This window comes from Anopheles darlingi, chromosome 2, assembly GCF_943734745.1.
Source record: "Anopheles darlingi chromosome 2, idAnoDarlMG_H_01, whole genome shotgun sequence".
In the NCBI taxonomy this organism is placed as follows: Eukaryota; Metazoa; Arthropoda; class Insecta; order Diptera; family Culicidae; genus Anopheles; species Anopheles darlingi.
The window spans coordinates 62,075,582-62,097,793 of record NC_064874.1 but is presented as its reverse complement, the minus strand read 5'-3'; the positions used below and the strand labels follow the sequence as shown (position 1 = coordinate 62,097,793).

Below are 22,212 nucleotides of genomic sequence, written 5' to 3'. Positions count from 1 at the left end.
ATTAGCAATGGTGTAAAGGTTATTGTCACGTTCGATGGATTTCTTAGCCACTTGGCCAACGTACTCCTGGTTCTTGTCTGTATCATTATGCTCGATGCGTTCGGTACGCGCAGCATCACCATATAACATCAGGTCTTGCATAGTGCGCACAATCAACTGAAGGATGTCGATCACAAATTTCCCACAGTTCCTCCCAAATGTACAAAACACCAATGAACGAAAGAAACTGTCGCGGTTTTTTTTAATCCAATTCATTGTATTGCTTCAAGCAGAATTCAAGGCAATGATAACAATTTCGGGAGCTTGATCGTGAGAACTGCAGTCCACAATCGTGAGACAAATGCAGCACCGGAAAGCAAAGCGGTTAGCCGCAGCCGTCATTAAACTGATAAATAACGTGCTCGCCTTTTACGCGTTTTTGGCAAAACAAAACAGTGATGGTCGACTGTAAGGTTTCAACATTGGCTACGATAATAACCCCCTATGGTTTTCCAGAAGCCACTCAATATATGATATTAAGCTAAAAATAGAATATACACTGGATTTAGGGTGCGCTACCGATCACTTATCATTAAAATGCTTCCATACCAGTAGTTGCGGTTTCCTGTACAGAAGCATTGCAATCGGTTATCACCAGATGAAGCACAAGCTGTTACCAAAGTTTGCTTGTATGAGCAAAAACGGAACAAGATTGAGTATAAATGCCGCCCGCAAAAGCATTGGATCACAGTTTCAACCCGATCTACAATTGGCGCAGTTGATTCTGCCGAAATGAAGCTAACCATAGGCTTTCTATTGTTTTGTGTTTTTTACGCAGAAGCCACTACCAAGAAGAACTGTGGTACCACGGATGGAGACCTGGAAGCAGCCCCGCCGTATGGGATCTTGGCACAAGGACTGGAGATGGTACTGGTTAAGCTCGAGCAGATGGACCGTAAGATGCTGGAGCTTCACTACAGTCTGAACGAACATCGAGAAGAGGTAGAACGGATCCGTGCCTCCCATGAAAAGACGTTCGGTGATTTGCTGTGGGTCATACATCGCCTCGACGATAGCGTAACGAAGGATGTTGGCCGCAACATGAGTCTGCTCCAGGATCAATCTCTGTTGATTCTAGCACAGCAAAACGCATGCACCAGCCACGAGCAGTTTCGTGAAAAATGGTTTAACTTCACGACGGAGAACAACGGAGGTCAAGGATCGGTTCAACCACAGGAAGGGACGAGGATCTCCCTTTCCGCGTTGTATAAGTCACTGATGCCAGACTGTGTTACATCAACAGTAGCTCCACCTGACCGAGAAAGTACCACGTCGGCAACAACGTCTACAGCGCCTCCTACAACAACTACAACAACGAAGCCAAAACTACCTCTTTTTACATGTAGGAACGTAATGTCCAATGTGTCGGGAGTGTATCTTATCAGTGTTAATAACGATAGTACCCCGTTTAAAGTGTATTGTGAGATGGAGAAGTTTGAAGGTGGCTGGATCGTAGTTCAACATCGCTTCGACGGTTCGGTTGATTTTTATCGCAATTGGAACGAATACCGTGAGGGATTTGGTCAGTTGGACAGCGAATTCTGGCTCGGGCTGGAGCGGATGCATCAACTCACGACAGCTCGCAAGCACGAATTAGTTGTCGAGATGAAGGACTTTGAGGGTAACTACGGGTACACCCGTTACAGTTCATTTCAAGTAGCTAGCGAGAGTAAGCAGTACGAACTTACGGTGGGATCGCACAGTGGCACTGCTGGTGATGGATGGGCGTCGTACCACAATGGGACGAAATTTTCAACTAAGGATCGCGATAATGATGAGAATTACGGTACTCATCATGCTGTTTCATACGAAGGCGGCTGGTGGTACGGTTCTGGTGGCGGCTACTCGAACTTGAACGGACCTTACCGGAATGATAACGATGGTAAAGCAATTTGGTGGAATTACTTCAAAAATGACATTCGAGGATTGAGCTTCACCAGAATGATGATTCGCGAAATGCAATAATGTTTGTGGTGACTCTCTTTCAGCTACTTTGTAAGCGGGCAAATGACGATGATTTTTTACACTAATTTGAATAAAAATGCATGTTCTCAACCATTTTTATTGGAAAAGTATGTTTTGTTGAAGAGGATATCTGGTTCCGAAGCGGTCGAAGGAAAAATCCGAAAGGTATCCGATCAGCAAACTGCTCTTTTGGTTCGATAACGTCGTTTGGTTCGGCATAAGTTTTGGATTCATCTTGTTTCTAATACATAGGAAGCTAGTAGCTTATTGGAGAATGATCCAATGTCTAAGATAGCTGTATAGTTGCCCGCTATGGTTGCTCCTCAAGGAGCGCGATCACGCAGGATGACGCAATCGCCCGTTACACTGTATCTACACGGGAAAGAGAAAGCTGAAAATGAAAAAGTTGAGAATGTCAAATCCCATATAAATGGAAATGTAAACATACAAATAGAATGTTACAAATGTATGGGATTTGACATTCTCAACTTTTTCATTCTCATCTCATTCTCAGCTTTCTCTGTCCCGTTTAGGCGCAGAGTTAGGAGGGATTGGAGAAAGAACCAGGGTATGATTAGGCCCACGAAAACGTTCTGTAAGTAAGTACACTACGCAAAACAATATACATAAGAGAACAAAGAAGTGATAGACTATTAAAACTATTCGTAGAATGATCGAGTCAACGACTCCCACAGTTTTTAACGCATATTGTCTTCAACTCATATCTTATTTTATGAAACAATATCTTAAAAATTCAACCGAACGTATGGAAAACTAATTCGTAAAACTAAAGATTACAACTAAGTCAAGTCAAGGACAGCTGAAGGACTGTGCTTGACAGTCAATGTGCCTCTCTACCACAGTTAGTGCTAGTTGCTGTTCCTTGATATATCCAAGGCTCACAGTAAATCAACGTATAGCGTAGAGTTTCTTCCATTTCCCATTCGTCTGTTCCTCGATCGCACTCTTCTCCTTGTGGCTTGCTGCTCCGAGAAGCACCCTACGAGCAATTTACTCACGACATTCCAATAATCATAACATTTCCATAAACAATGACCCGTCGCGTGAAGTTTGTCGAGATCTCGGTGAACAGCAGCAGGAGCAGCAGCCGGAGCAGAAGTCGAGTCCTCTCGTCGAGTTTCTCGATCTCAAATGCTTCGTGTCACGCGGTGAGCGTTTTGAAATTATCCACCATCGGCCGACAGCATAAATATGTATGGCATGAGATGGCACAATGTACGGAACGATGTGTCCACGTCCACGATGCCAGCTCCCAGAGAAGATGTGCCCCAGAGCCCGTCACATTCGATGTGACGTTTGCGATTGAACGTGGAGCTTGGAAACGATATGCGGGAGCATCCAGGACCGTAGTAGCTAGTAGTAGCTACTGGCCGTCCCCGCGAATAGTGTGGCCTTCGATATCGATCTCACTGGCGGTTGGCGTGCGCGTGCTAGCCACGTCATCGCGAGGCTGCCAAGGGCGCCACGTGTGCCGGTTTATCTGCTCGGATGTGTTAAGCCGTTCGGGAACAAACGAACGAACGGACGAACCAAAAACAAAAAAAATGACCAATCATTAATAATAGTAGGATTATTGATTGCGAACCCAATGGCCAGTGACAGCAATAAATTCAAGCAAATTCTGCAAAATGCAATCTGTTTCGCGCCGTCCGCCCACCATGCAGAGCAGAGCCAGTGGCCACGAGGCGACAGCTTCCGGTTCCGGGAGGAAATGAGTTTGTTTGAGAACCCAGTTTGGCGGCCAGTTATCGGCGGAATGTTCAATAAATTAGAAACGAAACGATGGTGGTCCCTCCACCGGTAAGTGCGGCCGCCATCAGCTATGATCACGATTTCAAGGTAGGAAGTCGTATTTTCTGCTATATTTTGACAGCATCCCCTCGTGACTCGTGTTCGGCTGACGATTCGCGTTATCGCAATACCGATAAGTATCGAGTGTTATTGTATGTGCTTTCCGGTTCAATGATTGTGTGTCATACGTACGGTTGCATTTCAAGCGAATTGTTGTGCCTACTACGATGGTAGCAAAAGGTGATCGTTAAAAAAATCCAATTAAAAAACAATATGGCGCCGGCGCCCGTTTCGGCCACTTACAAGCAGACAAGTAGCCTTCGCATTTCCATTTCGCATCGCTAGACACTCAAGGCGCACGCAACGGCACCGGCGGCCCTTCTGATTGATCGATAAACCATCAATCATAAAACTGAGCTTAACGCAGGCAAACATTTCGACAGCAACACAGCCAGCCATCCCGTTGGAACGTGTTGGTGTCTCGTGACAAATGAGGGAAGCAGATTCCGGGAGGAGACTTCTTTTTTCGAAACTCACCAAACACATACATCCACCAGCACCATACAATGTACGGACAAAATGGGACACATATGGCGCCACGAACACACGAGCGCACATCTCGTTGGAAGCGCTCGCAGACAGGATGAGATTGGTAGTGTGGTCGGGATTTTCGGATTTGCTGTGTGCTCGATAATGGGTTATCGGTGGGCTCGAGAGAGAATAAAAAGAAGTCTCAGGCCTCGGCTTCCTTCACGATCATTCAACACACACACACACACACACTGTCAACCATCAGCCTGTCATGATCGTCAGGAGCGGTGTATTGGGCATCACGAGTTCAAGGATCTGTTCGATGAATATGAGGAAGGAGAGAGAGAGAGAGAGACTTTACCGGATCCGGAAAATAGGGCAAAAAAGAAAATGAAGGAAAAACTTTGTGTCGCCATAAAGCCGCGGATGGAGCGCGTGGCTCCAGGCGGTATGGCGGAAATGGAAATTGGGAAATTATGGCTCGAACTCTGTTTCCAATGCAACCATAAAGCTTAATGGATGTTCCGCATCGGTTTCTGGGGACCATTGTATTGTGTATGCGTATTCATGGTCCGTTGTTTGCATGATAATGCAGTCTTAAGTAAATAACAGTTAAATATGATTGAACGCGAGAGATATTAAAACAAGCTTTAGCATAATGTTATGGTCACATTTTAAAACAAATAAGTACGGTAGCGGATACACTGCTGAAGGGTGTACGGTTCGATTCACAATCCAGCATCCCGATAATAGGCTCCAGTGCTCAGTGCTACTACCACTAACCAGCGCCGCGCTGGAAGCGTCTTTCGATTTATTGATTGACATAACAGGATTTGCAACCACCGTTCACCAACGGTGTCAACGGACCGAAACTCGATTTCCGGACGTGCCACACACACACACATCAGATGTTTTTTGAGCCCGCAGGATTTCTGGTGAAGGTGAACGGCTCCAAGTGGATTACTTGAGACGTAGTGTGGTCGATTTCGTGGAAAATTCGGGCCGGGGCCGAATTTTTTACCAAGGACTGTCAGAGACCAACATGGCCTCCTTTAATGGAAAGCATAAACTGCGATCATCACGAACACGCTCGAAGCAGCCGTTTGAAGTAGCTGGCAATCAGAAACAAACGTCTCTGCACTCCACACGAAACAAAATGGATAGAAAGTGGTTTCAATTATCAGCCCAGCAGCAGCGAGCGAACATTTCGCGAGCATTACTTGCCGGGTATCGATGGCAAAGAAACTCCCAATTTCCAATGGTTTATACGGCTATCAGCGAGTGGAGTGGAGTGAACATAAGAGAGCACATTAAGAGTTGGGGGCCGGTCGGTGGTCCAGCGTTCAATATCGGGATCGAATCGACACTAAAGCTCGCGTATCAGTTCGTTGAGCATCAAGCAGCATTCCGGGATTTTCGGACAGAAAGAATAAAAGCAAAACGCTCGCCTCTCCCTCTCCCCCTCGACCTCTTTTTCCCAGGCGAACGGAACGGAAAAGTGGCTCGAACAAAGTGGAAATTGAAACCCTTCTCTTATCGAATTCGGTGCCACCGAAGAAGAAGAAGAGAAAAAAAAACTTATTCCTGACCCCCTTCTTCTCAAAATGGCCGTCTAAAGAGGGGGCGAGCCATTTCGAGGGGAAGAAGCGGGTGAGAAGAAGCAAATGTGTGCTGAAGTCGATGAAGTTGCATGAAAACATCAACCAAAAAACCACTGACGACGACGACGACGAGCTCGAAACCACATCTCAAACCTCGCTCCTCGGTTGGATGCACGAAGGGTAAGGATGGAGAAAGAAAACGAATTTTTGGGGACCGGAGAGGGGAATGCAACACAACACTATTAGGACACCCTCTCTAGGCGGGGCCGAAAGCACCGAACATCAAGAACTCGGTGTGGCTTAACTCATTGGCAAACAATCCCCTTTCCAACATCGAGACCGACCCGTCGCCGGGCGAGTGTTTTGAGTTGGCCGCGAGCCCGAGACCGGACACCCGATTCAAACTCAATTCATTTCTTTGATCCATCCCTCGGGGACGAGGTGGCAAAGCAGGACCTAATGGAGGTGGTGTTCAAAAGGGAAGAAAAAAGAGAAGAAAATTCACAAGACATCACCAACCAACCACACACACAGGCCAAAGAGGCGAAGATCTTGGTTGTTCCTTCATTTCCTCCCTCAAATTTTGAGGCAGGTTTGAGGATCCTGTTGTGGCTGGTGGCACAGGGGACCATCGTTTGAGTGAAAATCAAATTTGGTTGAATCAATTTTCTCGCTTAAGTGACAATTTCGTTGCCGGGAGCAAAAGCCGCCTCCTACGTCGGGACCGACGGTCTGGACTGCGTTGTGGTTGCGTGGTGCTGACAGGGACAGAAGGCGCCTCTCTCTCTCTCTGTTTCGTATTTGGATCGCACACAGCCGTGAAAGTGGGCGCAAAGCAAAGAAAAACAGAAGAAAAGGAGGAAAAGAATGAATTTTCACGACAGTGGCTACGATGACAACAACGACAACAGTGAAACTAAAACTGCGTCATGCATCGCTGTAAAGAGAATGGAGAACATAGCAGACATTGCATTCGAGAATGGAGAACATAGCAGACATGAGTTCGTTGTGGAAAGTTTTTGCCGCCATCGCACATCGGGATCGTAAACGATGTCCAACACAGGGACCCCCCTTCCCACTTTGTTTTCGTCGTGGGTTGAATGAGGAAAATTTTTGGATAATAAGTTGTAATTTTATGATCGCACCAGATCGCGGCTGTTGCCCGTGGATTCGTCGGACTATAGGACGCGCCAGACGATCAATAATTCCCGGGCCATTATCTGATTTGTTTGTGTCGACACTTGTGGCGCGGCTGGAACCGTCTGCGATCCAAAAAAATAAAAACATGACAATCCTGTGCCAAGAAGAGGGTTCAAACTTGCTCCAGACGAACGGAACGGGAGGAGAGTCAAAAAGAAAAGAAAATCCACCTCACAAAAAGAAAATCTGTTCTGTAGAATGGTCGATGACACCAATCGCATGATGGGCTGTGAAGCCATTGATGGGACGAACTTTGAATCGTAACCCCCCAGAGAGGGTATTCCGGCTTAACATGACAGAACGACAGAGAGAAAGAAAAAGAGAGAGATATTGAAAGAAAGCGTTGCTGGTTGCAACCATCTTACTGTGCAGCAATACTGCCGTGATGGCGAAAAGGAGTTCTCGCGCGCGTGCAGATTTATGCGGCTGATACACACGTCCATTGGCCTGAGCATTCTTCTTCACGGGCGGAACATAAATTTAGTGGAGGCAGCGTGAAAGCATGAAATGTGAGACCGGTACTCGACCGACTCAACCGACACGACCGACCGATTCGCTTGGGTGGGCTAATCAGCCGGAAATTTGATGGACATCGATATCTCGCAATGGGCTGCTGCCAAAACGTGAATGGCGTTGGGCAGAAGCTTGGGCAGCAGTACAATCGACGGTTTTCGTATCGTTAGCGCATAGGAAACGTCGTTCATTGGCCATTAAATTTGGCCAATTGATCCGTTCGTTGCTGCAGAAAAGGGGGGAAAAAACAGGGCACTGGTCAGAGGGTGAAAAACTAGCCTCATCAATGTTATGGCGAAGGCCCGGAGATAAATCTTTGCCCAGGAAAAATGGACTGCACTGCAGATGGACTTTCTCAAGTGGTGGTCACTCGACAGAACAAAGACTGGCTGGCACTGCGGCTGGCGACCATAAGTAGGGTTCCAATGTAACGACGTAACGGTTGCGTCGGTTTTGGATTAAGTTTTGTAAAGATTATTTGGAAAACCTGTAAGTATAAAATACTTACTATGTTATATTAAGGGGGGGCTTCGGTATTTTATTTTGATTCTTAGCATTTACTTTTTACATTTTTTATGAGTGATTATCCTTTCAAGAATATTGTGTGAAATTTTTGGGATCAATCGAAGCAAAACTGACAAAGATATGGATTTTTGAAAAACAGAGCTTCATACAAGGTTCAAAGCATCTCGCGACTTTGAATTGCGTTTCCCAAAACCTGCGTTTTCAAAGTCGGTGCCCATCGTAACATGAAAACTAATGAACCGATCGATTTGAAATTTTGAACATATAATCTGTTCACTATTTGGCAGGTAGCCCTGTCGAGATTTTGTTAAAATTGTTGATCCTTTTTTTTTTAAATATTTTTTTCATCATGTAAAGTGTCATGTTTTGAGGCAATATCGAAAAAAGCGTCACTTTTTCCACTTAAAAAATCTACCAAAAATCGAAAAATGGGAAATTTTACAAAAACTCGACGGGGCTACCTGGATAAACTTATAATCTAACAAAAGAATATTCATTTGAGTATTTTTGATGTCCCAGCACATAGCTACGATGGGCACCGCAAAAAGTACATTTTTGCAAAATTGCCTTTCTCGATTGGATGCCATGAACGAAGTTTTGAACAAATATTCCCCAAAATAGAACCAAACGATCTTTAAAAGTTGTAGTTTAATATGAGATTGTTTTGAAAAAATTAAGTAAGATGGTTTCTTTACTAAAAATCGTCAAAAATAAGCCTTGTTTTGGCCCGAAATAACCAAAGCCCCCCCCTTAATCATTATTAAATTATTCATACGAAGCCCTTTCTTATAACATAAATCCATTTCAAAGGCAAATAAGAAATACAATATGAAAAAAGGTTATCCACCCCTGCATGAAATATACGTTTTGGCTGTTTTCTCCAAACAAATAAGGCCTAAGTTATACGCCTAAGAAGTACCTAACAAACTAATAGTTGTTCATTGCTTAGAGATACTCATAGAGCCATTTTTAAATGAATCAGTTGTCTAGTAACTTGGTGCATAACTCCATTATTTTAGGCGATAGAACCATCAATAGGGTCTCAAAAGATGCGCATGAGATTAAAAAACTAAACTGCATCATTGAAATGGAGAAAAAAAAAATTATTTGACTATTTTGAAGAGAAAACCACTTTTTTTATATGGGGTGGATACACTTTTTTGTCGTACCTTTCTATATTATTTTTCTGCTGTCTTTTTTTCTAGTGGGTCTTTTGGAAAAAAGTAAAAAGCAAAATTATGAAGAAAAACGAAACTATTGACATACGATTTCGATTTTCGGACTTAGTTACTTGGCGAAAACAGTCAAAACGTTAAATTCATGCAGGGGTAGATAAACTTTTTTTTCATACTGTATGACAAATTTATATACGCAAAGCTATTGCTTTTGCTTTTTATGTTAAATGTAAAAAAAACTAGATGAGAAATTGTTGTTTTAACAGCTTTAAACCTATATTCATTATAAGAATAGTAAAATCTGAATGGATCTTCAGTAAAGAACATTAAAAAACATTAAAATATAAACATAGCTTTTCATTATTAGTTAGGTAACAGATTAATATACCGATGACCATCAGAATATTGAGCAGATGCATATTAAACGGAATAGCTGAAAACAAGCAAAAATGTGTTGTTGTTGTTTATTTGTTGCTACAAGTATACTCAATTTGATGAGAATATCTAACAACAACTAAAAAGTTCTGATTCCAAAATGTACATAGCAAGTTGATTCAATTCCAACTAGGGAAAACGTTCATTTCATTAGCTTGTAACATTGTTAAAGTTGTTTGTTTGCTTTGTTTGTTTGTATGACCACTGGCAGTATTTCCTTCCCGTTCACGGATGAAAATATTTTGGAGGAATGATTTCTCAGACCTTATCATAAATCAACAGCGAACGTTGCTCGCGGCAGTTTCGTGTTCCTCGAAAAATACCCTTGATTGGCTGCTTCATTCGCGGTTCACGATTGTTATTCAATCATTTAAAAGTCGCTTGTTAAGTAAAGTGGCCAATCACAAACGCTCCGGTAGCCACTTTCCCATGTAGATCGCGAATCACAATCAAAGCATCAATTCGCTGTGAAAGGGCGCCTAACCCAACAGGAAACATGTTGTGCACCGTTTGCTCGGTTATGGAAAGCGAAGCTCAAGACGTTCGCTAGGCCCTCTCTAAGACACACGCTGTGTCACCATCATTTGCGCGCCCAAAACTTTCACGAGATAGCGGTAGGCCGCCATCTTCGGATCGCCGGTTCGCGAGACAGTTCATTAAGTATTCATGCCGCTTGACACTCGTCGACTTGCTCCGGTCCGCGGATCCGGTCCACCGATGGCCGCCACAGACCGGAAGCCAAACGTGTCGAACGCGTAAGATGGTGTTGGTGATGGTGATGATGCTAAAACACCACCTGAAATGGGTGACATGTTGTTTGTCAGGCTCGAGTGTCAACCCGGCTGGGAGACTAATGGTTGTCAGAAATCAATTTAAAATTAATTAACAAACGCTTAGGAGGTTCGCTTCCACGCGCCCATTTTGCGCACGAGATTAACGATTATTTCTTTACCCGTTTTTATCCTTCTTGGCGCTCGAGGCGAAGAGGGTTTATGTAGCATGAGGTAGTAAGTGAGAGTAAGTGCATGATTGAGTTAGTTAAATATTTTATGTTGCTCGTTTTCATGCTCGCATGTCTTCATTCTCAAAAGGGCCGGCGCTTGTTTGCTGGTTTGGATCAAGCCTTTGCTTACCCTTCATTCGTTTTCACGAGGAAATCATTAGCAGTGTCTAATGAAGACAGTTTAATAAGGTGGATAAAGAGGTCACTTAGAATTGAGGTGAAAGATGCAGTTGATGTTTAGGCAATAAAGACAACCATTTGAGGGATATGCATTATTTTGCAGGCATTTAACAAATTAAAAATCTAAATAACATAAACAAACACCACAATCCATCGTTTATCGTCAACCACTGTGCGTCACTGGCAAGGCGTCTCCATCGCGACCATACTTCATTAGCTTTAGCGACGCTCTGGCTGTCAAAATGTTCTTTGCCACTTCCGGTGTTGACTCAAGTGCCGAAACAAAGACACGTTCACTTTGCCTTAATTATCCTTCACACACCGGTGCCTACCTGTGATGGAATTTGGGACTCGTCCGTGCTCACGAGTGCTTCCGGCCCTGGCAACTTCCGGAAGCTTCGGGATGCGGACGCCGCGATGGCGGCGATATACTAATTTCAAAATGATGTGACAAAAAATATTATACATTATCATACGCAAATATTTACGCTTGTCGTCGTCGTTGGCTTCGATTTTTGAGCCAGAAGTCCATCACCCAGGGCGACGCGTCGCAGTGTTGGCATTAGTTGGCGCTGGAAACTTTGCCGGTGCCACATGGATTGATGTCAAAACCGGGCGCGGTTGCTGTCCATCATGTCAACGCTTGGCGATCGCGACCACGGACCCATCGTCTCAATTACCATCGTCGGCGGCAGCAGCAGCAAACAGTCCACCAACGTGACCGCTTCCGAAAGCGATGAAATCGCGTTGTGTTGTGGGTGCCGCTCCCTGTTGTCCAGAGCCCACTACAGGCGCTATAGCGATTTGTTTGTCCTTGTTCTCTCTCTCTCCCGCTCTCTCTTGCAGGGTCTCTCTCTCTCTCTTTATGTCTCTCGATCCCCACGGCTACTTGCGTTGTTGTGTTCATACACGCAACAGCAACTCGTACGCCTTAGCAGCAGCAGCAGCAGTAGCAGCAGCAGAGGGGGGTTAGTGCGACACTACATAAGAGGTGGAGAGGCTGACCCCCCCAAAGGCTGACGCCCCGGAGACGGCGTTTAATTTTTCCTGCACGATTTGCACGAGCTTCTTTGGAGTTTTCACTTCCTTTCGCAGAATGGAACGCAACCACCAACAACAACGACAACAGCAACATCCAACGAAAACTAGATGGACAAAATTTGTTCGAACCGGAAAGCAGGAGCATAAAGAGCCGACGCCAACGGCGACGACGGAGTGCTCACAAACTAAATGCGATTGGATCATAAAAAAAGAAGAAGAGAGAGAGAGAGAGAGAGAGATAACACCAAGCGGTAGTGTCAGATGCCATTCCCGGCAGTCGGATTGCCCATCGGTAGCTAAAGCGACGCCAACTGGCAGACGAAATGCTGCTTTCTTTCCTTTTTCGTTTCTTGGTTTTCGGGACCACATCACCCTCGCACAGAGACATTTGCTTCCTGCCCCTGCTCCAGGCCGTTCGCGATGTTCGCGGGATTCGCTCGCCAGTCTTTGAAGATAAGATGTAAAATTAGATATCAATAAAACTGAGCAATTCGTTTTTGGTTGTTTCGTTTTTTTTCCTTTCTCTTTCCAATTCGCTAATGAAACGCTCTGTGGCGGTTGGAGTCTGGGGGTGTTCGAGTACCGAGACAGCTGCTGCTGCTGCTGCTACTGACCGTCGTTTCGAGATTGAAGCAGAAGGTTCTTCGTGGAGAGAAGAGATTGCACCAAAGCGGAAAGTTACGACTCATGAATAGGAATCAGGAGAAGTAAAAAAAAGTTTGGATTTTTTTTTCATCTAAAATTATGTGCGGTTCTTATCACGTAAACAAGCAAAAGGGATTCGATTTTGTGGCGTTGGTAATTAAGCGTGATTGCATAGCATTTCTCTGTTGAAGATACTCTGGAAGATGGACTCTTAGTTTTAAGAATATTATTGAGAGTAATATGTTGCATGAATGATCAATAATACAGATTTCATAAAGTTTTGCTTTCATGAACGTTCGTATAAATTCAGATTCACTTAGATCGTTCACAATGAAATCAAGAACACAATGAATTCACAATGAAGTCAAGGAATCCATATTCGCAAAGAACGTAATAAACTAGTGAAAGTAGCCGTCTTTACTCGGAATATGTATTATATTCTGCCCTGTTAATACCATCTTTTGCTTCCATATCTGCAAGTCTACTCAATTTATCAAATTTCAGAATAATTCCTTCTAGTTAAAGATTATATTGAAAAATCACTATTGTAGTTCGCCAATCACACCAGTTACACTATACAAAAAGGAAACAAAACCAATGAGGAGAAGCTTAGCTGAACCCGTTTGAAACTTAACAGTGTTTTTAACATCTACAATCAATATCAATATTCAAAATAAACGCAATTTATAGAAAAAAAGAAAAGATTACATTGAACATTCACTACTTTCTTGTTAGTAAATTGATACCGTGAATTCAGTTGACACTCTTTGAATGATGTGGGTTGGTTTGGCAAATGAATACAAATGAGCTTTAAATAATACTCCAACTGAGCTTTACAGTAGATGATATAGCTTTGCTCCATGGTGAAGGTAGTTTATTCACATAAATCAAAGAAGTTGGATTTTGTAAAGGTTCTTCAACTATGCCACTAATTTAAAATAGACCCAAAGACAATTTGCTGTCTAAATTGAATTTAAAGTTTCAATTACTAAAACTAATGGCTCGAGCAGCCAGTCACGGGAACTTGACGACTCAAACCAAAAAGCTCGTGCCTCGCCCGCTCCATCACGACTTTAGTGTTCGTCCTCAATTATCTCTACCGAATACCTGGAACTGAAGGAATGAAATAATAATCTCATGATTACTATGCACCATCTGCATTAACTATTCAACGGTTAAAGCGCTGTGCAGGTGATATTAGATATTGAAGAGGTAGCTAATGGTTCGCCTTCCGGAGCGGAAGGATATGTTAATTGCGCGCCACCAAGGAAAGGTGCACTACTCACGACGAGCAGCCTGCAGACGGGGTGGAGAAAATGTTCCAAAAAGAAAATACCGGGAGTCTTCCATTTGCAGGAACAGGAAGCTAGGGCGGACATAGTTCCATAGACCGGGCGATCCATTCGCAAGTTCCTTATTTCCTATCTCCAGTTCGCAGTATGTCTAATCTTTTGTTACATGACCATGCACCACTCCATGCATTCAATGCTGCTGTGGCCCACGAGTGATGTCCCCATTGTCATGGCAACGCGCAAGACCATGGCCGCCGCGACTAATCTAGCGATTTGTTTGCATATCAACCGTTTTTTTTGTCGTGAGGTAGCGAGGAGCTTTTCGCCAACCGTCGCCAACAGGGACGGGGCTGCTGCCATATTTTAAGGCAATTATCGCTCAATCTCTGCTATCAACAGAGTGCCGGACGAAACCCTATAGCCACCGAACGAAAGCGTCCCGAAAGAGGATCCCGTCAAGCTGTGCCACTTTCAGCAGACGGACAGCTGGAGTCATTTTAATTGTCAGCTCATTCCGACCATCAGGACCGCTCGGTCCGTCCGGTTTCATCATTTATTGCGGGCAGCAGAAAAATGGGAAATATCATTATTAAAAAAAAAAAGGAACGCTTAGCATCCGTGCCACCGACTGGATCATCTTTCGTTGGTAGCCGCGGTGTTCGCTCGTAATTGGCTTATCGCTTGGATGATATGCCAAACTGGCCGTCCCACTCTTGCTTTGGTGGTTTTTCTTTTCCTTTTCAGTTTTGTTTTTGTAAGAAAAATAAATGAAAGCTTTGCAAAGCCTGCTTGAAAAGTGACGCCGTTTCGAGGCGTGGAGGAGCGGCAGCCATTTTTAATCTCGCAACTGTAGATTATTGAGAGCGTCACGTCAACTCAAAATAGTGTTGTCGCAAGATGCTTGCAAATTCTAATTCATTGGTCCGGACGGACGGACGAACGGACGTAATGGTGAAAGTAGCGCCTCTCTTCCGCTACTGCGCTGCTGACGTCACTGGTCGTAAATTATGTGACTTCTAATTACCGTTTTAAATCATCCATCTCTTGCCACGTGCCCCTTGGCGGTGCTCTCGTAACTCACGCAATGTCATTCCGGTCACGATTACCGATGGCTGCGCTGACACTGACTGTCAGACCACCAGCACCCGGGCCCCGTCCGTCGTCCGTAGTTTGTTGTAGTCTCCTACAACACATAGCCTACTAAACCGCAGTAACGCAACGCGCTTATTGCATTCCGGTCCGTGCCGACGAGGCGTGGCGTGGCATGGCGTGGTGGTGTGTGGTTGGTGATGGTAGTTGATGTTTGGTTTATGCAGTTTGTGCATGCATTAAGGGTCTGCTGCTGGGTGTAATTATCGATTCCCAATGCACTACGCAGCAGGCTGTGTTGAGCTGGGCAGGATTTAAATGGCGGCGTTTCGCAGAACGCCTACTAGGTTAGTAATCTAATTCATGGCAACCACATGCCTTGGGCATGAGCTGGAAGAGACTGAATCCCGTGTTGATCAACTATTGATGCCACCTAGATACTGAGTCCTGGCCATATACATATCATAATTCCAGCAAGTCCAGACATACAAAGTTGTTTGCAAAAATGCTGTAATTAGTAGGAAAACCTCTCGGGTTTTCTCTGGAAAACGAAAATAACATAGAAAAAGTAGCTAAGCCACTGCTCCTCTTGCTTCTCATTAATTGAAGAACGTTTGGTCATGATGAAGTCGTTCTAAATTCTGAAACTTTTCGACGAGAAATGTCTCTCGACATTCACACACGAGTAATGTATTCCTCCAGCAAATGAAATGATGACGAAAACCACACTGAATATACCGGTGGGGGTAAGTGTAAAATTATTAACAAGCGCTCATTTTACGTAACCCATTCCTTTCTCTCTCCGTGACATGCGCTTGACACTCCCGGACCGATGGCGGAGTCCCAAGGCCAAGGACTGTGCACGAGGCGCACCAAGGATACGTACAGTTCCCAGATTCACCTGCCGTATGCCGCCTAGCTGAAGGCATTTTCTCCGAACTCATTATAATCATTTCTCGTCAAAGACTTTATACAGACGACCGGAAATGGTACGGCGCATTGAAAGGCTTGGAGACTTTGTGACACCGACAACGACCGTTTCCGTTCGATGTACACGTGCTCCAGATACTGGCTATTCCGTGAGCGTGAGTTGCGCGTTCCGGTTGAAGCGCTTCTATCAATACCATGTTTTCGCCCATACTACATGTTGTAGTGTCGTAAATCGGATCTGTTCCGGAGCGTTCGCATTTGAGCTCAGCCGGGCACTCTGCCAACCCGGAAGTCGACTGTTTTGCGTTCCGTTGAGCGTCGTGTTTTCGATATCGTGCTACCGTTCAGTCGCCAGACGTTTATCTCGATGCCAATGCCCAGAGTGCGAGCCGCAAGAAGCTCGAACGAACGATCGCGGTGGTACCGTTTCCCTTTTTTGTCGCAATCCTTTCGCAATTCGGTTCTTGGTCTGGTCTTGTTGACCTTCGTGGCACCATCGGGCGTGTGGTCTGGACACAGGACACAGCAGTGCCTCCCCCGGAGGTGCGCTTAAAAACGTTAATTATGTTTATTGCAGTTCGGAAACGATTACTTTCGTGCCCGAAGGAGCGTATCGCAGCGCAGAGGAGTTACGGTATTTTAATTTACAGCTTCAAAGGCGCCAAACAACAGACAGCAGGGCATGAAAAGGACAGCAGGGCAGGAGGGCAGGAGCCGAATGGCCGGAGTCGGAAGGTCGGGAAAAGTTTTATTTATCGGTAAACTTTCCTAATCTTTACGACAAGTCGGCGACGGTGGTGACGATGGCGGTGGCAGCGACGAGGCCGTCCGCCGTCTGCGGCTTTTTGGGCGCTTTTTGGCTGTCGCATGCATGCTTCAATCTGATCCGTGTGTCTCTGTGTTGCTGATCCGCCGGATCGGAAGGTCGTCGAGGGTGAACCTTAAACCAAGCGGCGAACATGCCAGAATCCTCGTTCCTTGGTCCCAAAACCCATGCAAACAGCGTGTATTTGTCGTGTATTTAAGTAAATCGCTTCATAGCCGAAAGCGATCCCGAAGTTAAGGTCGCTCCCTAGTCGCTGCTACTTACGGTTCTTGGTTCTCGATTGAGACGCCACTAAGGATAACCAAATTATGGCCGTTTAAAGTAACAAGCACCGGGGATAGATTAAACAATCATTTGGTGATGGCTGTATCAACCGGAACCGGAGAACTAACGTCGGTTTAAGAATTCCCTATCGAGTATCCCAATCTAAAATGGTGTCCCGGTGCGGCGGGGAGGATGGGACTTGTTATAAAAGGGATTAGACATGTCCTCCGTCGAAACATCCCAATTAACGAAATGATCAAAATGGTTCAATACCGAGGATAAAGCAACAACGTTGCTCTGATCGATTGTACCAGCATATTTTCAATTACCGAACTAATTCATTACAATTGAAAATCCTCCGTTTTTCCCCAGGATCCCTTCCATCATCATCATCATCATCATCGATATCGTTCGTTCATAAAATGATACTCGTACAGACTCGTGGAAACGCCGGGGAGGAGTGAAAACATATCCACAGACCAACACCAATATAGCTGTTTGCGTTTCATCGGAACCACGCAGTGGCAATGATGGTGGTGCTAAGAATAACTTGGTTGGAAACCGAACTTTGGAAACCTCAAAGAGAAGGAAGGAGATGAGAGAGCAGGGGAGGCAGCCAAACATATCCAATCAATTAATGCTCACACATGCGCTCCGAGTGGCGCCACAAGAGACGTCTCTGTCTGTTCACGCACAACACCGCGCTGTGTGCGTTTTCGTGAACGAAGAAGTGAATGAAGCCCACGTGTAACGAGGAGGACCGAAACCGAAACCGAGACCGAGGGCGGCTAAACCGGACCTTAATTAATCCGTTCTAATCAGTCAGCGTATCAATCAACCGTTCGTGTCACGCTGGGAAAGGAAATGAATAGTGCGTTGGACGCCCGGGGGACATGCTGTGGCATGTTTTCTAATTTTCACTCCGATCGTCCGCACCAAAAAAAAAAAAAAAACAGGACGAAGTTCGAAATAACGTTTACCAATGAACTTCCAGGGAGCTGTTTGAAATCCTTCGAGCCCTGTTATCAATCATCCGCTTTCGCATAGGAATCAAACCGTGTAAAGAATGTGTTTGTACAAAACCTTGGGATGCCCTAGAGGCCTATTCCAATCCAGTATCTTCTAAAGACTTCTAAAGAGCCTCATATATTGCTTCTCATATCGTAGATAACTCGCAAACACGAGTCGTTTTTGAAGCTTTTTATGTGTGTTTTCATAAAAAGAAAAAAAACGAGAATATAACTCTATTTAATTAAGGCATCTCCTATCCTCACCACAAAAATAGGTCCATATAGCATTGCATGTATGTAAAACATGAGCAAATATCTCAGTAACCCTTGCCACCGCCTGCCTGGACCGTGGAAGAATGATCGCGCCAGCTTTCCTATTTCCTCGAGCACTCGAGTGGGAATGGAAAACTAATCGCCCGATGGACAGATTGTTTACAGAAAAACTCGGTGAACCAACCATCCTTGAGGCTTCCAACGAGGTACGAGCTCCGGAACGGGTAACCGAACCAACCCCCCTTCCATTCGGTAAACATTCATTTCTAATTAAATCCCCTTCCACCGAAGACCGGATGTTGGCCGGTGATTAACGCTCTCGAATCGAACTTTCCGCAGCAGCAGGACAGGGAACACGGGGAACACGGGGTGCCACTGTTTGTCTCGGGGGGGGGCCAGGCATTCCACGGACTGGTGTGTTGTGCCCCTCGAGGCGCGTCGTTGCGGATGCCATTTCGAGTCTCTAATGACTTTATCCTGACCAGAGCACGCAGAGGGGCATTGTCGCGGAAAAGGGCCGATGAGAAGGGCTCGGCAATGGCCACCGGGGTTTTTTTTTCGGTGTTTGAAGGGGAGCGTTCCCCTCAGAGGCCCTCTCTTCAGAAGTAATAATTTGCGTGTAGGTCGTAAAGCACGGCGTGACACGGCGCGACTGTAAAGAAGTTTAATAGCTAACTATTAAACACAGGGACAGGTCCGCCGACAGACCATCTACTCGTTTCGCTTTATAATTGGTGAGCACCGAGCGAATGGAATGGATGGGCAGGTTATGGTTAGCAGTGGGCGCGGTTCTTTGGGGGATTTACATTTACCACCAGCCGACCGACAGACAACACTATGTGCACTACGTTTCGCTGCACGTGCCAGTATGACATTTGGGGGCCGAAAGCATGGCCGTCTCGGTTCGGATATTTCCCAGCAGGGCGCACCAGGCTCTGCTGTCCTGTCCTGAGAATGCTTTCCGGCGTTTCCAGGGATCCGCCGCACATCTAACGAGCCTCTGGAAATGTCAACGCAGATTTTAATTTAAAGTCTGTGCGGTAACCAGCATCGCCATTAGATTGGATTATTTCCCGGTATTCGCGTTAGTTCGTCACCGTGCACTAGTTCATTCCCATGTTTGGTGGCATAGCAATGCAATGCTGTCTGCCGGGATGATATTTGTGCATCCGTGATATCGTCGGATAAAGGCTTAGGTGGAGGAAAGATCAACCTGCCATGACTTGCGCGCGAAAGTACTGACATTTGGCCATTTGGTCTGCTGTCGACTTCCTACCATTAGCCGGTCGGTACCGCTTCAATCAATCTGGATTGAGTTGCTCATCCCCGTCTAGAGCTAGTTATATGGGGGTGGGCATTATTACGCCGCACCACCACGGAACGGAGCGCGAACGGTTTGATTGATTTGGCATTTGGCCGTCAAAGCAAAAGGCTGCGACTGGGACATCAGGCGCCTATATAATGATGAATGGTTTCAATAATTATGAGTACGCAGCTGGGATAATTATATTAGTACGTACGGCGAACACAATGGCGCCGATCGATGCACGATCGAGTCGCACCGGGTCGATCATATTGTATTCCAGTTTATTATAGCCAACCGATGGACGGTGAACGGAGTTAAAGATAAATCAAAGCAAGCCTCACCTTTCCTGTGACGGGAAGCGCATAAAAATGGCCGATGATTGATGGAGGATGGGGCGATGGTGCTGATGCGCAAAAGTGCATTCACACGGTGCTACACAAACGAACACACGCACGGACACTTCTAGGCCTATCCGGTTCGATACAGACACAGGGTTGGTTTTTTTTCTTCGCTCGATTCCCGTCTCCCCGTTGCCGTCGCTGTCGTTAACTGTGGTTATTGGCTTCGGGCGCCTTGCGACGGTTACCACGGTTACACCCCCGCCAGGAAAGTAGTTGCAAGCAGCTTCACTGCTTCAGATTACACTGACACACTGAACTGCTGCTTGGATACTATCCTCGATGATGGTGGCGATCTTATTCCGGAATATCGCGAGCCAAACGATAAGTGTCATGGAACGCAATGTTCCGTTTCGTTGTTATTTTATTCGCGTTTCAAGAGCGCGCCGCTTTTTCGCATCACCGAGCAGCACTTACACCGAAATGAAATCATGTTGCCGCGCACATGCAAACCAATGGCCTCTTCAATCACACCCGTTCCCCAGGGGGACACACACAAACACACACACAGCGTGTTTCACTAGACCGAATTCCCGGATCAGGCAGCCGGTGACCGGATCGTGTGTACCGCGATGTTGATTTTAAATCAATTTGTCACTCTCACGCACCAGGTCAACCGCGCGGTTGCACAGGAAAGCACAGGACCTCTCGCTGTGTTGTCCACTAAGGGTATTGTTGCCGTATCACCGACCGACCGACCGAACCGAAAGAGGAGCACCACTCGGAACTTACCACACCGTAACGAAGAGCCACATCTAGAGTATCCTTCGTCGTTGTCGTTGTCGTCGCTGTCGTCGCCGTCACCACCTATAAACAAGCGCACAGACGGTGCTGATGCTGAAGCCACGTTTCGAACGGAACTACTTCCTTCATAAATTTCCTTCAACACACAGCCCCCCGGCTCCCCGGCACACCTCTCCTTCTGCTTACGTTCGACGAACTTGGGTGCTAGTTTCAGCTTTTGTGATGCTTCTCCTCCTGAGAACAACACTGCTGGTGCTGCTGGTGCTGCTGGTGCTGCTGGAGGATGAGGAACGCCTGGCTGCCTGGTTGCTACTACTTGTATCACCAAACTACCGCCAATCCTCCAAGACACCGCTCTTAGTGACCAAGGAAACCAAGAAGGAAAGCGTAACAGGCAGCAGGCGTCGGTGGCGGCAACCGTCTAGCTCCTACCGAGGAGTTCATTATGTTGCATTTAATTATCCACTCTCTATTTTCCGCTTTCTCCAATAAATTTCCCAGGGCCCAGGCCCAGGGAAATGGATGTGTGTGTGGGTGTGTGCACCCGTGCGGCACAGTGTTGTTGTCCTATGGCCGTGCCAGGACACAACCTTCAGTCGCACTTCGCTTCGCTCAACCGAAACCGGAACTCGACCTTGGACTTTCTTATCACGGTTCGGTTCGATGGGTTGAGCAGAGGGGGTTGCGGTAGGCCAAGAACACCGCACCAGGAACCAACACCACAAAACAGCCACAGTCGATCCGATGTGACCGAGTTTTGCTAAGCTTTCTTGTGACGCCACCTACCGTTGCATCACTGTTTCTCACGCAACGCGATGCGATAATTCCCTTTTTAAATCCAGATGTTTCCAGAGGCACTCGCAATAAGGATATCCTTGGTCGAGGGGCGTCACAGCAGGACACTTTTAAACTTTATCACCGTAACCACCACCAGCAGTAGTTGTCGCGATCGATCGATCTGATGGCACACTGTGGGAAACCGATTTCCAGCTACCGGATGCAAATGGACGCACCAACGCACGGGACCGCCACCCGGGGGGGAATTTTAGGATTTTGCTCCCGTCGCGTTTGTTTGTTTATCGGAGACTGTCGCGCTGGTCCCGCCGAGCACCAGGCCAGCAATCGCCGTCGAGTAGTGTTTCATTCAAAAAACGAGGATCACCAGCGCGCCTCCACCAGCCGAGCAGTGGCGGTTTACCCCGTACCCCCGTTAGCCAACCCCACTTGGGTCCCCCTAGACGCGTGGCGCGAGAGCCTTTCGGGTTCGTCTGCGAGAGCGCGCCAATATTCCGGGTTCCCGGAGAGCGAACTGGCCAAGTGAGCAGTTTTCAGTGAATGGTACGATAATGCCCCGAACACTGATTCACGATTTTGATCTCAAGCTTGCGCGCAGCATCTCCCACGCCGCGTGATAA

At 46.1% G+C, this 22,212-nt stretch overlaps 1 protein-coding gene across 1 annotated transcript; it reads left to right on the top strand.

Moving 5' to 3' along the window:
• The first annotated feature begins 771 nt into the window (after window positions 1-771).
• On the top strand, window positions 772-2,021 carry LOC125959410 (angiopoietin-1-like). The gene has a single exon (XM_049692234.1). The coding sequence runs from the start codon at window positions 772-774 to the stop codon at window positions 2,002-2,004; it is 1,233 nt and encodes a 410-aa protein (XP_049548191.1). The 3' UTR covers window positions 2,005-2,021.
• Window positions 2,022-22,212: the final 20,191 nt, after the last annotated feature.

Excerpts from the sequence above, each read along its gene's own strand:
- LOC125959410 (XM_049692234.1), top strand. The coding sequence starts at position 772 with ATGAAGCTAACCATAGGCTTTCTATTGTTTTGTGTTTTTTACGCAGAA.